This window comes from Corvus kubaryi, unplaced genomic scaffold, assembly GCF_017639235.1.
Source record: "Corvus kubaryi isolate FWS band 111438036 unplaced genomic scaffold, C.kubaryi_AGA036_p1.0 37382, whole genome shotgun sequence".
Classification (NCBI taxonomy): domain Eukaryota; kingdom Metazoa; phylum Chordata; class Aves; order Passeriformes; family Corvidae; genus Corvus; species Corvus kubaryi.
In genome coordinates this window covers 3409983-3424017 of record NW_024581124.1, presented here as the reverse complement: position 1 = coordinate 3424017, position 14035 = coordinate 3409983, and the positions used below count along the sequence as shown (strand labels likewise).

The 14035-nt window shown below is 48.5% G+C and overlaps 1 protein-coding gene across 2 annotated transcripts in view; it reads right to left on the bottom strand.

The window, feature by feature from the left end:
- Positions 1-14035, bottom strand: part of MN1 (MN1 proto-oncogene, transcriptional regulator) — an 85318-nt gene that overhangs the window by 46106 nt on the left and 25177 nt on the right. The window contains exon 2 of one of the 2 annotated variants that reach the window (XM_042034672.1): positions 4259-9328. The exons of the other annotated variant lie outside the window; for it this stretch is intronic. Coding sequence (XP_041890606.1) covers positions 9141-9328 — 188 coding nt within the window. The 3' untranslated portion in view covers positions 4259-9140. Of the gene's footprint in view, positions 1-4258; positions 9329-14035 lie in introns of those variants that run through there. 2 annotated transcript variants of the gene reach the window in all.

Sequence of the window (14035 nt, the reverse complement as noted above, 5' to 3'; positions counted from 1 at the left end):
GGAAATTAACAAAAAGCTTCTGTTAGCAGCAATGGGAAACAATTTAAAATTGTATCTTGCAGGTAAATGAAAGTGCACACCAAAAACACAGTAGTGGAAGAAGGCTGGGCCTGCAGAGTTCAGGTGGGAGTTGGCAGGGCTGATGCTGCCTGCAGCCCCCAGCCCCAGCGCTGCAGCCCTCACCTGAAGGTGCTTTCCAGTGGGATGTCTGCAGGAGGGGTGTGCCACAGCCCACCTGCTTCTGGGTGCAGGTGTGCAGGGTCCTGTGCAGGAGTACCTGGTTTATTCCCAAAGGACAGGATTCACTTCACCTGGGCATGAGCTGCTCTGTGAAAGGCTTGGAGTCCACCACCAGATGTTACCTCCTGAGGGAGTGGGCAGAATGAGAAGAGCACAGCATCATCACTGGCAGTCAGCAGGAACCTAAGACAAACTCAGGAGTTTTCTGTATTTCATCCCAAAACACTTTTCTTTGGGCTAAGTGATACTCAGAGTTGCTTGGCTAACCAAAACTTGGGAGCACAAGGCACAGAATTCAGATCATTTTAAAATGTAGGTAATCTAATAAACAACCCAAAACACCTCCCGAATATGGGAGGGAAGCATTCTGGGGATAGGTTTCCACAGAAGCAAAATATTTCCTGAGTAGGCAGAGGAACAAGTAAGGTTTCAAAGGCTGAAACCTTGGACAAGGCACACCTCACACCACGGGCATGGTGCACGTGTCTCCCCAAGGTCTCTCTCCAGCCCAGCACCCAGTGCACGGGGCGGGGCAGCCCTGGCTGGTGGTGTCCCACTGTGCTGGGTGCTGTGCACAGGTTATTGCAGGGCTCCCACACAGCTTCGTGTCTCTGAGCATTCCCTCATGCCACAGGAGAACCGCACGGACCATGTCCAGCTTTGTTGTTTCAGCCATACTGTTGAGGCGCCTGTTTACTTGGGAATCATATGTTTTCTGCCCTGGTCCTCACTGTATTCAGAACAGTTACTTAGCTTCAATAAGCCCCTTGTTAAAGCCTTTTCCTTTCTGTAATCTCATCAAACTAACCAAAAGGAGTTTGTTCTGAAATAGAGTCCCATTTTGTAACCTGGCTTCCTGGAGGAGCGCTCCCCATGCTCACCCGGCCCCTCCACCACAAAAGGGCTCTGCTTGTCCTAGCGCTGACAAAACACTCCGTCTGTTTGGGTTAGTCAGCAGGGGGTTAATGAAAAGCCCGGCCCTGGGGACTCCCACCTTATCTGCAATCATGAATTTATTGAAGAATGTGTTAATGTGCTGGATTTTATTCATCAGGGGTCAGGGCTTTTCAAATTCTTCCTCCCAGCTCCCCCTCTTTCCATCCCTCCCCAGCAAGCTCACAATGCTGTTTAAACAAAGGACTCCCAACACAAAGAGCAAATTTACACAGTAAAGTTTTCTTGCAAGCCCAGAGCAGAGTCTGGAAGAATTCCAGCTTTATAAAGAGAAAAGGGGGGGGGAGAGAAGAAAGGGGGAAGGGAGACAGGGGCATTTTGCAGAGGATAAAAGGAAATTGAGAAAAGTTCCCACCTCCTGAAGCTCAGCGCTGAATATTCTCCATCAGTTAACCCCGAAGCAGGAGGATGTTTTGGCAGAACATGAGCCCTCATAGCATCAAACTTCTCAGCCTCCTTCGAGATGGAGGCTGAAATGAATGTTTCAACATCACATTTAGGGTGACACTTCAACAGCTCCTTTGTCTGTGGACTGCTAACAGAAGCCCCTAAGAGGACACAGCAACCATTCACCAGGGCTCCTCCTCTGTTCCTTGTTTCACAGGTGTGACACAAGCTCCATCTAAAAGGAAATAACGAGGCTCAGCAATGGTGACACGGTGACACGTGTCCAAGGCCAAGTGAGAATGCAAAGGAGCCACTGATCCCACCTCCCACATCCCACCCGTGGGCCACGTGCTGTCCCCCAAGACCAGGGACCCCGAGGGTCCTGTCAGAGCATCCCTGGCACCTCCCACCCAGGCTTGGCCAAGGGCCCAAACTGACCCTACTTGCCAGTGCTCCATCACCTCGAATGTCATCACCACTCCACAGCTGAAGGAAAAGGATGTTTGGTTGCTTGCTTTTATTGTTTTTCACTAAGAGTTTAAGGCCCCCCACTACTCTGTCTATTTTGGTTGTGCTGGTCAGAGCTCTGGGTGTTAGAGAACACGGCACAATCCTGCACTAATGAACCAAAGATAACCTACATGATTTTCTTCAGGTCTTGTCACCTCCACTTCCTTCACTGTCATTAATGAACTCTCGAAACATCTCAGAAAGGAGAGCTTAGAACAGACACCCTCATCCACACCTCTGTCCTCTAGGCACAGCCTTACAGAGCTCACCTGAGCAGAGTTTTCAAACATTTTACAAGCAAAATATATGTGATGTTATTGGCCATAACATTAAAACTGCTGGGGGGGCTACCAACTGGTCCCCAGGCAGGAGAGTAACCATTTCAGGCAAATGACCTAGGGACTTTTGGAAATAATTAATATTAAAAGAAACCCATCATAATTCTAGTTTCTAACAACTTTCTCAGACAAAAGGATGTCATTGACCCAAACTTTCATTCCTGTGTTTATTTACCTTGGTTTTTATGGAGAGAGATGCCTTCTGTCATACTCTCATAGCACCAGCAGCAATCTGCAAGCAGCTCACCCAAACAGCCCAGGAAAAGGGGGTTTAAACGACTCTGGAGTGACACACAGGAGCCCCCAAACAGCACGGCAGGAATGTTGGCTGGCACTGCAAGGGCAGAGCTTCCCCACCGCCACACGGCTTCGCGGCGGCCACGGAGCGGCTGAGCAGATCTCAGCACATGGGATCCAGCTGCACTGCCGATGGATTCCTGACTGCTGAACATACAATACATATTTACAGAGTCTCCTCCGTGACAGGAATTCCAAAGCCTCATCCAGAAAGTAACTCAAAGGACGTAATTAAATCAGTTAAATGGCTTGGGCAAAGACGCAGCTACAGACAGATTCCAACTCTCGGCACAGTCACAGGCTGCAGGAAATGATAGGAAAGCAAGAACTGTAAAAGCTCCAGGACCAACAGCTTGTTTTTCTTTACTTAATAAACTATAATCCACGCTTAACACTGACACAGACCAGGTGAGCCTCTGAGCACAGTGCCCTGAGATGAAGGCGAGTGTTTGGGATAGGCAGGCACCGTGCCAGCATCAGCAGAGGTCACATTACCAGGTGACAAGTAAAGCCAGCGTCAAGAGCAGAAATCAAAGAGCAGTCCGTTGATTTTCATCTGTTAATGCGATGTGCAGCGAACAGTGAGCTCCTGCTGCCTTTTGGAAGCAGGAGCTTGGGGCGGAGCGTTGCTGGAGCAGGAGGGGCTGCTCCAGCTGCTGGCAGAAGCAAAGGAGCCTTTGCACAGTGGGAGATCTGGGAGCCAAGAAACGGCCTCGTGTGCTGGAAGAGCCGTGTGAATCCAACCATTAACAGAGCTCGTGGTCAGTTTTACTGAACAACTAGGACAAAGCAGGAGCAGTGCTGAGCAGGGCTGGGGGCTTGGGGAGCTGCCCTGGGGGCTGCTCCCACTGCCCAGCGGCTCCGGGCATGGTCCAGCCCCTCTGGGCAAACTCCAGTGACAAGAGGAGAAAGAGAGACACTGCCACAGAGAGACAGCACACAGAGAGCAGGACAGCCCCAAGAATCCCCTTGGCAGCATCTGGGCAGAGCTGCACGGACATCTCCACCACCCAGTAGCAAAGAGGGTACCAACAACCTCAGGGTACAGACAGGGCCACCACCCTGCAGTGCCTCTGAGGACAGGCTGGGGGGTGATCAGGACTGCCAGCGGGAATGAGGAACACCAGAAGCTTTTGCTGCCCAACCAGTCCTCAGTCTCATGGGGGAACTGCCTGGGCAGAGGGGAAGGTCTTATCTTCTGTGGGCTTCCCTGCAGAGCAGGGACTGCACAGCTGCCATGAACGCTGCCTTTCTTCCTCCCTCAGGATCAAAAAGAAGTAAGACTTAAAAACCACCAATCCTGCTGGGTGGAGGGTCACCATTGATGGCAGAGAGGAAATGGGAAAGCAAAGTGCACCCCAAACCTCCCGGGAGCCCCAGGGAGCCACATGTCCGTGAGGGTTTCCCCAGATCATGGGCAAATTTGTACCATCACGAGGCTCAGGACTTACATGAATATGATGAACAGTATCAGTTCACATCCCTGGGGAAAAAGGACTTACTACAAAAATCAACAAACCTGGTATGAAATATAGAGTAGCCACCATTAACATCATATTTATTGTTATTTAGTTGCTCAGTAAAACATATACAGATATGTACAATATGCAGGAATACAGAAGACTGCACTTTACATATTAAAAAAAAAAAGAAAAATAACACTCAATTTCATGAGCTATTGTCACAGTCTTCCAACCAAGCATTTAGGAAATGAATTTAACAAGAATAAAAAAAAAAGAAAAAAAAAGAAAAAAAAAAGAAAAAAAAAGATTACAGGATTGCCTAACACACAGCAGAGTCAAGTTTTCATATTTTACATGTGCAATAACATTTTTCAGAAGAGTTTGCTAATGCAGTACGGATTACCAGTGTTTTGAGGTTTTTTTTTCTTTTCCATGAACCAAATTTAGTACAAAGAAATAACATCCTTTTGCTTAAGGCTGTTTTAAAGCTGTAATATTCTTGGGTAGTGAATAGTGATAAAGTTATAACTGCCGGAAATCAGAGCCTGCAGTTTCATCAGTCAGAACCTATGAACGGATGGACTCAAAGCAACAATTTTAATAGAGAATTTCTAAGACAAAATTAGACTATTTCCTCCATTAGCCTTAAGCATTAAAGAAGAAATAATTCTATAAAAATGGGTTATGCTCTTACACACCATCCCTTGAACAACTGTGAATCCAGTAGCTGACAAAACCTTACACTGCAGCTTAACAAAAATAAGTCAAATGTACCAGTTTGGTTTCTATTGTCCCCACCCTCCCAGTGCCCATCCTACCGCTGTGCTCACCTCATCTCTTCCACCTCCCAAAACTGGAACTTTTTGCCTTATTGGTGGTGCCTGGAAGTCCAGTGCCGATCCCAGGTTCCGAAGGGCCAGCCAGCCCCAGGGTGACCATGGAGACCAGAGGACCTGCACAACTCCCCAGGTGATCCAGGTGACAGAATTCTGGTGCTCATCCCCTTCCACCCTCACACTATGAAAACCTTAAATAACAAGCCTAAGGCCCCTTACTGATGCTCAAACAGCAGAGAGCAGGTAACCCCAAGAGAATGTGATCTAGAGAAAATGCGCAAGAGTATTTAATAAATCAGGCCTATTCTGTCCTTTTTTGGCAGAGGTATTTTATCACTGCTCCCAATTGAAATGCAAGAGAAATTTTGCTCAGTTTGCTACGACATTGTAACTTGCAGACTAAGCACAGGGTTTCTTTTAAGAAACACAGAGGGAGCCAGGGCACAGGGCCAGGAGATGGGGGATGTCCTGGCTCCCCCGACCCAGCCCCGAGGCTGCGTGGGAGCCTCTGGCGCCAGGCTGGCCAGGGAGAATCCCCACGGCAAAAGGCAAAGCCACATTTTAGCTGTTGTTCACAATCCAAAGCAGATTGTGCATCGTACCACCGGTCTTTGGCTTCTTGTACAACTGTCCCCCATCTGGAAGCCATGTAGGACACACAGGCGGGAGGGAGGTTTCACCCTGGCATTTGGGGAACATAGATCTGATAAAATTCCCTCCCTGTTCACCCAACTCAGCCTCCAAAAGAGGCGAGATTTGGGCACAGGGCTCTGCAGCAAGCAGAGGTCAGACCTCAGTGCAGCTCAGCCCTCCCACTGTTCCCTCAGTCTCCCACTGCTGTCTGTGCCCGAGTTTCCCTCTTCACAAGAGTGCAACTTACCTCTTCCACAACTGGCTTTTACCTACAGCTCCCAAACATGTTTCAGTTGGAATATTATTATTCAGAAAATGACATCATTTCCATTCTTACCATGTCAGGCCATGCTGACACTTCACGCGTGTTAAAAAAACTGATCAGGGCATTCAGTGTAAAATTAATGGAGAAAATGGGTACAATTAAATTACTGCAGGTACCACCAACTCTGTGACAAAGCTTGAGCCTTCTGTATATGCTGTCAGTACCACACCCCCAGGTGATGAGCACGACATGATGTCTGTTCTGGTCAGAATGTAGAGTTTCTGTTCTGATCTTTGGCAAAAAGCAACAAAACCCTAAAAACACAGGTTCGGTTGGTCCTGGCATCGCCAACAGCTGCCTCAAGCAGAGCTATTTCAATCTAGATCAAATGGACAGGAGGTTAGCAAGAGGAGTGTGTGTGACTGTATGATTCAGTAAAACTCCACGGCCAGTGAGCCCAGCACAGGCAGCCACTGCCTTAACTCCTCACTCTCTGACCTTCCCGAGCCCGCCCTGCACCCACCACCCGCAGCAGAGACAGCGGCGGCCAGGTGCCACAGCTCCCACGGCTCCACAGCTCCTGCAGACACAGGCCCTGGACACCCTGGCCTCCTCATTTCACAGGATTCCACTGATTTTTAAGGAATTGCTTACGCTCTGCATTTCCATAAGCAAGTGAGGAAGCAAGTTCAAGTGGATGAGAACAACACTCCAGGAGAGAAGCGCAAGCTGCTGAGAATGAGCCAGCAGAACTGGGTGGTGAGACCAAGCCACCACAGTTCCACTCAAATGGGGATTTCTCTTTAAAAGCATCTGAACTCGGTGTTCCCTGACAGGTTCCTTCCCGTGGCACAGGGTGTGCATCCCTGACCTCAGGAAGCCTGAAAAACCTGTTCTCTTCAGTGCAGCAGGAAAAACTAAAAACAAAGCACAAGGCAAGGGGCTGCACTCTGAGCAGGAATGCCACCAGACTATGAACTTGGCTGAAATTTCCAGCTGTAAGTGATGGAACACAGTAAGTACCGTACCAGCGTCACCCCAGGGCCCCCTGCTGCAGACTGAGCCCTCCACAGCAGCACACCTGCTCTGCCAGGCACAGAACACCCGTGCTCTGCTGACAGGATTTAAAATCAAACATGTACTTAGGTAAGCCAGGACTTCAGGAATCACAGGCAAAGAGGCACCTTCCAGAAGGGAGCTGGCAGTGATTACTAGGAGATACTTTACTGGGGACGGTGACATTTTATTGCAGGTGTGGGAGGAGCTCTGTGCTCCTGGTTGCACACCCTGACAGAGGTACAAACCATCCCAGCTTTTTGATCCAAACCAAGTGGGTGTGAGGCAGCTCCACAGCCAGTTGCTTCAGGATGGGCAAAAATCCTCATCCTCGTGGAAGCTCCAGCTTTAATACAAAGTAAAATAATATTGAAAACCAAGATTAAAAACTATCCAAATTTATCCAAAGTCAATTCATTGACCAGACCCATAAATCAATCCATGCATGGTTAATAAGAGCACATTCAAATCACATTTCCAAACACTGTGAGTCTCTCTGAAGCCACATATGACCGAGAGTGAGGATTCCAGACCACCCTTGGCTTTTTAGGCAGAATTTCCTCTCCACTGGTGTCTACTGAGAATATTACGTCAAAATAATTAAAGACCCAGCACAATCATCAAAGATAAAATATAAAGCAGTCTTCAACTCTGTCCCTTCAGCAGGGACACATTTGTGAAATCATGAATAAATAACCCTAGAGAGGCCAACCTTTATTTCACAACCACAACCAAACCCTCCAGTGCTGTTCCTGAGCTCCAGGAGCTGTGGGAGGCGAGCTGCTGGCGCGGGGCAGGACGGGGCCACTCCTGGGCGCAGAGACACACAAATAATGGACAGTGTTACATAAAACTACCGGAGAACCAGCCCATCGTGTCAGTCGTGGGTTTATCTGGTTTGCTTCCAACTTTCATCTCGAATGAGCATTATCTAGCCCGAGCAGGAAAGTATGGCTTTCCTTTTATTGTGTGCATCCAGCAACGCTGTTCTTCAGTGTGTGGCAGAAATGGGGCCTTGAACGAGAGTTTGGGGGCTTCCAACATGAGGTCTCCCTGCCCTGGCAGATTAGGAAATGCTGCCCCTGGGCACACAGTCCCTTGCATCCTGCAACCTGGGCTGTCCCTGACCCCTGCCACTGCACTGGGACCTGTTGTGGCAGGGGCTGGGGAACCCCCAGACAAGTGCAGGGGACACTGGACCCGCTGCCAATCAACAGAATCTCTTTGCAGCTTAAAATGGGCAAAAAATGGGCAGGGAGCAGGGGATTCTCTTCTCCAGTATCAATAAACTGGGAACTGCAGGAGCACCACCAGGCCCAGGCAAGCAAGATGGAGCCTGGGCCTTTGGAGGAGGAGATAATGAGTCTTGACCATTAAGCAAACTTACTACTAGACTTATTTAGAAAAACCTCTCCATACCTTCCCTGCTGCGCCTGAACCAGCCCATTCATGACAGAGCTCCATCCCAGGGCTGCGCCCTGGTACACAGAGGAAGGAGCATCCTGGCCTCACCAGGAGGCACAGAGCAAAACGAGCCTGAACCTTTCTAATAGCAGAGCCTCATTCTCTCAGGAAAGGGCAGGTCCATGCCTGAACATTCAACAGAGCATCAGCTGCTTGGTTTGTGACTGGCAAAGGCTGGGTGTCACTATAACATATGATTTAATGCTGACCATTTCGCTTTCACTGGTGTTTATTCCTGAACTGCTGCTCCTCAGGATCACCATCCTAATAAGCACTGAACAAAGCAAAACAAAACAAAACAAAAACAAAAAAAAAAAAAAGAAAAACAAAGCAAATGAGGAAGAAAAGGAGGAGGAGGAGGAGGAAGAGGAGAATCTTTGTCTTATTATGACATACGTGACTTGGACACACACTGAGATGAAAAAGGAAAAGGCCTCATCTATAAATGTATGCCAAGGTTACAGAATAATGGGAAAAAGTGGTCTAGCAGGAAAATCTTAAGCAAAAGTGTGCTAACTGCAGAAGGGTTAACACTGGTAACATACTGTGGCAGAAGATTAAAAAAAAGTTGAGGTTTACTTTAAATTAACCCTTTCCAGTCCATATGCCACTAAGCAGGTACCAACCTAGAAAAATAGTCCACCTAGCAGTAGCGGCCCTCTGAAATTAAAAAAAGAAAAAAAATAATTTCTTTTGTTCAAGTCAGGGCAGCCACAAAAGTCCCGAATCTGTTGGAGATGTCCGAGTGCAGGGACCTCCACGTCGGCACCGCAGTCCGGCCCTTCGCCTCGCCCACGTCGTCCGTGCAGTGGACCGAGAGGCACTGCAGGTGGGTGCCCGTCTGCGCCGCCGCCGCCGAGGTCTTGCTCGGGGGAAGGTCGTGGGCTGGAAAGGGTTCACAGAGAAAGGTTAGGAGACCTGTGACACGCAACCCCGTCAACTCACAGCCTTCCAGTGGTGTTGCCACACCCTCTCTCCCCACCTGCCACACCCCTCTCCTGCACCCCCCGGCTCTGCTCTGGAGATGCCGAATCACCACCACCACCACCACCACCACCGTATGGCTCCCCCTCCCCATCCTGAAGGGATGCGTGGTTTTTCACCGGGCCAGAAGAACACCACCTGAGAGAAACCAGGCTATGTCTGAACGCCGGGGATGGACCCGGGACTGATGAGTGTGTCCTAAAACCGCAGCAGAATCAGGAGCTCTCCTCCCCCGCGCACCCTCTGCTGCTGGAAACAGATGCTGAAACACCTCCAAGCAGGAAGCAAGCCCCGAACCCTCCATGCCCTCGTGGTCAGTCCCAGCATCAGTCTCCCAGTTCCCCTCTTTTAAAGGAGCACCATGATAATATTTTTCTTAACATTTCTTTCATTTTAGGACTTTGTATGATCTTTAGCTATCATTAGTTTCTGTTAACCACAGAAATACAGGACTTTAACTGAAACAACCTAAACAATGTCTCTGGGCCATTTTCCTCTGGATTTTACAGTTAATGTGAAGAGTAGCTAAAATGGGTGGAACATGATAAAGATGCCAAAAACCAGCTGTGAATGTTTAACATCTCGGGACTTTTCCTCCCATCACCTTTCTCCTGTTCCACAAAGCCAAGCAGTGAGGGTACCACTCTTCATGGGGCAACACATACTACTTTCACTGAACCTCCTGCTATACCAGATACAAAACCATAACTGAACAGCTTGTTACACAATGATATTAAAAAATAATGCTAAACTAGCCTGGAAATCCCTGGTTTAAACTGGAAAAGGCTTTTAATGCTTGATTATAACAGGATGTCAAGAGATGCTCATATCTAAAACAGAGTAACAACACCACACAGAACTACCTAGAATCTGGGGATGTAATGCCACAAATGCTGGGAGAAGGAACCAGGCTCCAGAGCAGCGCTGCTGCCTGCTCAGCCCTGCTCTGTGTTAACGCAAATGTGCAAAATCCACACAGAGCTCTGCTGCACACCTCAGCCGGGCCCCCGCACTCGCTTTTCTCCAGACACCCTCCTGCGCTGCTCCAGTCAAGAATCCAGCAGCAGCAGGGCAAAGGTGCTCACACTATCTACACTCAGATGGATTCCAGCTCCCTGCAGTTGGTGTTGGGTGTTTTTAGTCAGTTTTGATAAACAGGCAGCACCGAGGGGCTGAGCAGAAGCATGGAGCAGAGGCCACCATGTTATACCTGAAGTTCCAGCAGGCAGAGAGGTGTTGTTGGCACAGATGCCTTCCCAGCACATGGAGCTTCTACTCTTCCTTCCCGTCACCCCTGAGTCCCATTGCTTTGGGAAAACCACAGGGCAAAAACCCCAGACTCCCTGAATAACCGCTATTTGATCAGGTGTTCAATTAAACTTACTGTCCCAAATGCAAATATACCTCTGAATTTTGTTTTTTTATAAAATATTCAAAACTCAGATGGGATTGTGCAGAAAATTATGAACAGGAAATATTTTCCTTACTTGTATCTGTTCACAAGACACACAGTACCCACTGTTTTTATTCTTAGGTCTCCCTGACTGCACAGGACATGCTGGGCTCGGCACAGGAAGAGCCAGCGCCTCGAGATTAGTCCTTGTGACAGCAGCTCTCTTCCTCTCCTCCAGAGGAAGAGGAAAGAGTCCCACAGCTGAACTGCTGCCACAAGGGGCCCAGAGGTCCCAGTGGTGTTTCTGCAAGGGCTGCAGGAGACCCCCCACAGCTGAGGACTCCAACAGCCAAGGCAGAGGCGGCACATTCTGAGGCTGGGATCGGAGCCAGAGCTCTGCTGCACCAGCTGTGCAGGCACCCCAACACCTCGAACAGAGCAGGTCCTCAGCAACGACTACGTGAACAAGTTCATGTGCCACAAGCAACTGAAGAATAAAAAATTAGGCTTATTTTCTTGTAAATCAGCAAATTATTTCTAAGCCATTTGCCGTGGATAAAATTCATAAGCAAACTACTGATAAAGAAATCAAAGCAAAATCTATCCCACAGGGATGAACAGGATTCATTGGCTTGAGAGGAAAACTTAAGTAAAAGAGGTGAGCAGGAACTGAGCCTCAGTTTGCAAAGCCAATGCTGACTGCCACTGTCCACATGAGCCTTGCTCGCCATGGGACACCACTGTGGGAGCTCCAGCTCTCCTGTCTATCGTTAACGAGCACAGAAAATGACGTATTCAAATCCAAAACAAAGAGGGCTCACAGCAAAGCTTGCACTGGCACAAGAATTCTCAAAGCCAGTCTGGATGGTAATTTTCAGTGCAATTTACTTTTTTCCAGTATTTCTGTCTTGACAAAGGTATGACACTTTCCAGAAAAAAACCTTTGTAGCAAAAAATTAAAAGTTGTGCTGATCCACCTGATGAGAATTATGTTCTTAAGCATGAGATACTGCCTGATGCTTATCCAGTACAGTAACACTCTCCCAGCAGACCTGTTTCACCAGTCATCCTCTCTGCCTCCTCCCTCCCTCACAGCCACAGTGTCCCTGCACTCCACAGCCACGGTGCCCATGGTCCAGAGCAGTTCTGTTAGCTGCGATGGACATGACTTGGAGCATTAAAATTAGTCAGGTAATGCAAGATGGTGTCACCACATCTTTGCCTCACAGCTGCCAAGTTCCAGATAAATCATTGTCAGTCATGAAGTACCTCACTGAAAGCACGGAATTTTCAAACAAATTATCTTTAAACTGCACAGCTGCCTCTATTAGCAACTACTGCAAGAAATGTGTGTTATTAAAAAAAGCAGAATGCTTCTAATAAGGGCCATCCTCCACACCCAAGATCTTGAGATGGTCTGGGTGGAGACTTCCCCTCCAAACCAAAGGACACGACACAAACCCGGGACCGAGAGAAGTACAACCCCCCTGCGCAAAGGACAGCGCGTGCCACTTGGGAACAGCAAATGCTGAAGCAGAGGTAAGAAATCAAACATCAGATGTAAGCTCATGTCATGTTCACATGAAAGGCATGAAACTCAAAGCAGTAAAGTGACCAAAGACCAAAAGAACTCTGGAAATGGCTCACCCATGATGGTGTCCTTCCCCACCGCTGCTGGTGATGCTGTGGTGGTCCCAAGAGCCAGTTTGCTTTTAGGAAGAGCTTCTGACCAAGCTTTACCCCGCCAAACACATTCCAGCCATTCAGCCCCAGACAAACAGCAAGAAGAGAGCGCCGGGCCAGGCTCCCCAGCCTCCCTCCAGGCCCGACCCTCTGCTCTGACCTTGCACATTTAGGAAGCTGCTCTTTCGTTCTGCTCTACTTTGCAAAGGCACACAGCCTTCGAAAACAAAAGGTTGCTGTTTGTTTGTTTGTTTACACAGCATTAATGGCAGCGTGGTGACTAACCCAGGAGCCTGGCCAGCAGCGTTGGAGCCTGCAGCTGGGACACAGAAAGAGAACCAGGAGTTCTGCTCAACAGAAAAATTCAATACACACACTACAGACTGCTTTTCCATATCAGCTCAGGAAAAACACGTTTCTCTAGTGAGGTTAGACCCTGGCACTCACCTTGCTCTGCAGACACTGTGTGTACACACCTTCAGTCCCTCCAGCTTCCTTCTCCCTTTTTTGTGAGCCCCTGAGCAGTTAAGCTGCTCCATAAAGCCTCTTTCACCATGTAGCATCTTCTTATGCATTATTAAAAAATAAACGTGTTCTCTTAACTGTGACAACCCCATTGAGCACCGTGCAAACTCAGAGGTGTCCCAATTTTTAAGTAATGTAATCCCATTAAAAACAAGTTCACCTGCACAGCTACCGCACGTTGCATGCATCTTCTCATCAGAGAGGAGGCTAATTGAGGGAGGGCTGGTGTAGCCAAGGCAACTGCAGATGCTACACGGGGAGCTGATGCTGCTCTTCAGGTGCTGCTTATGCCATCCTTCTCATTTTTGCCAAAATCACCACCAACAAAAGGACGGAAAGCAGAGAGACACAGGAATGAGAGCACAGACACAGTCTGGTAGGGGTCTGGTTGGGAGTGGGTTCCACTCCACATTTCAGTGTTCCTGCGAGATTGAAGTGACAAACAGGAGGTGAAGATCCCTAGAATGGCTCCTTGCCCCAGGGCTCATCCCTTACACTTCTTCACCGCTCTGACACAGCCTCAGCCGCCCGCGCTGCCCAGGGTCCGGCTGCCCGGCACAGCACGGCCCCGCCGCCGCCCTCGATGGCCAGCCAAGCGTGAAGGCCCTGGATTGCTACTGATCTTGTTAAGGCTGAATCCGAGGATTTGGCCAATAACACTATATTCCCTGATCAGAGATCTGTTTCCCCTCTACCATCTGATAACCACTCTTAAAGGACGCGTTAATGAGCTTCCGTTCACTCTGTGCCCGTTAAGCAGAGGCCAAGCTACCATAAGAGGGAATAGATTTGAGTAATGATCCCTTATGAGGCAGCAAACCTACATATAGTGTTTAAAATTATTCCCTTAGGACAAGATGTTTTTCACCAAATCTCCCACATGACAGTTTGACATATTGGTTCAGGCACATAGCTCTGCATTTGTACACAGCACAGAAGCATCTTTTTTCAGTTTTTGAGAAAAATAAGGTCTGAAAACATTTCATGTTTCCCTGGACACTGGACCT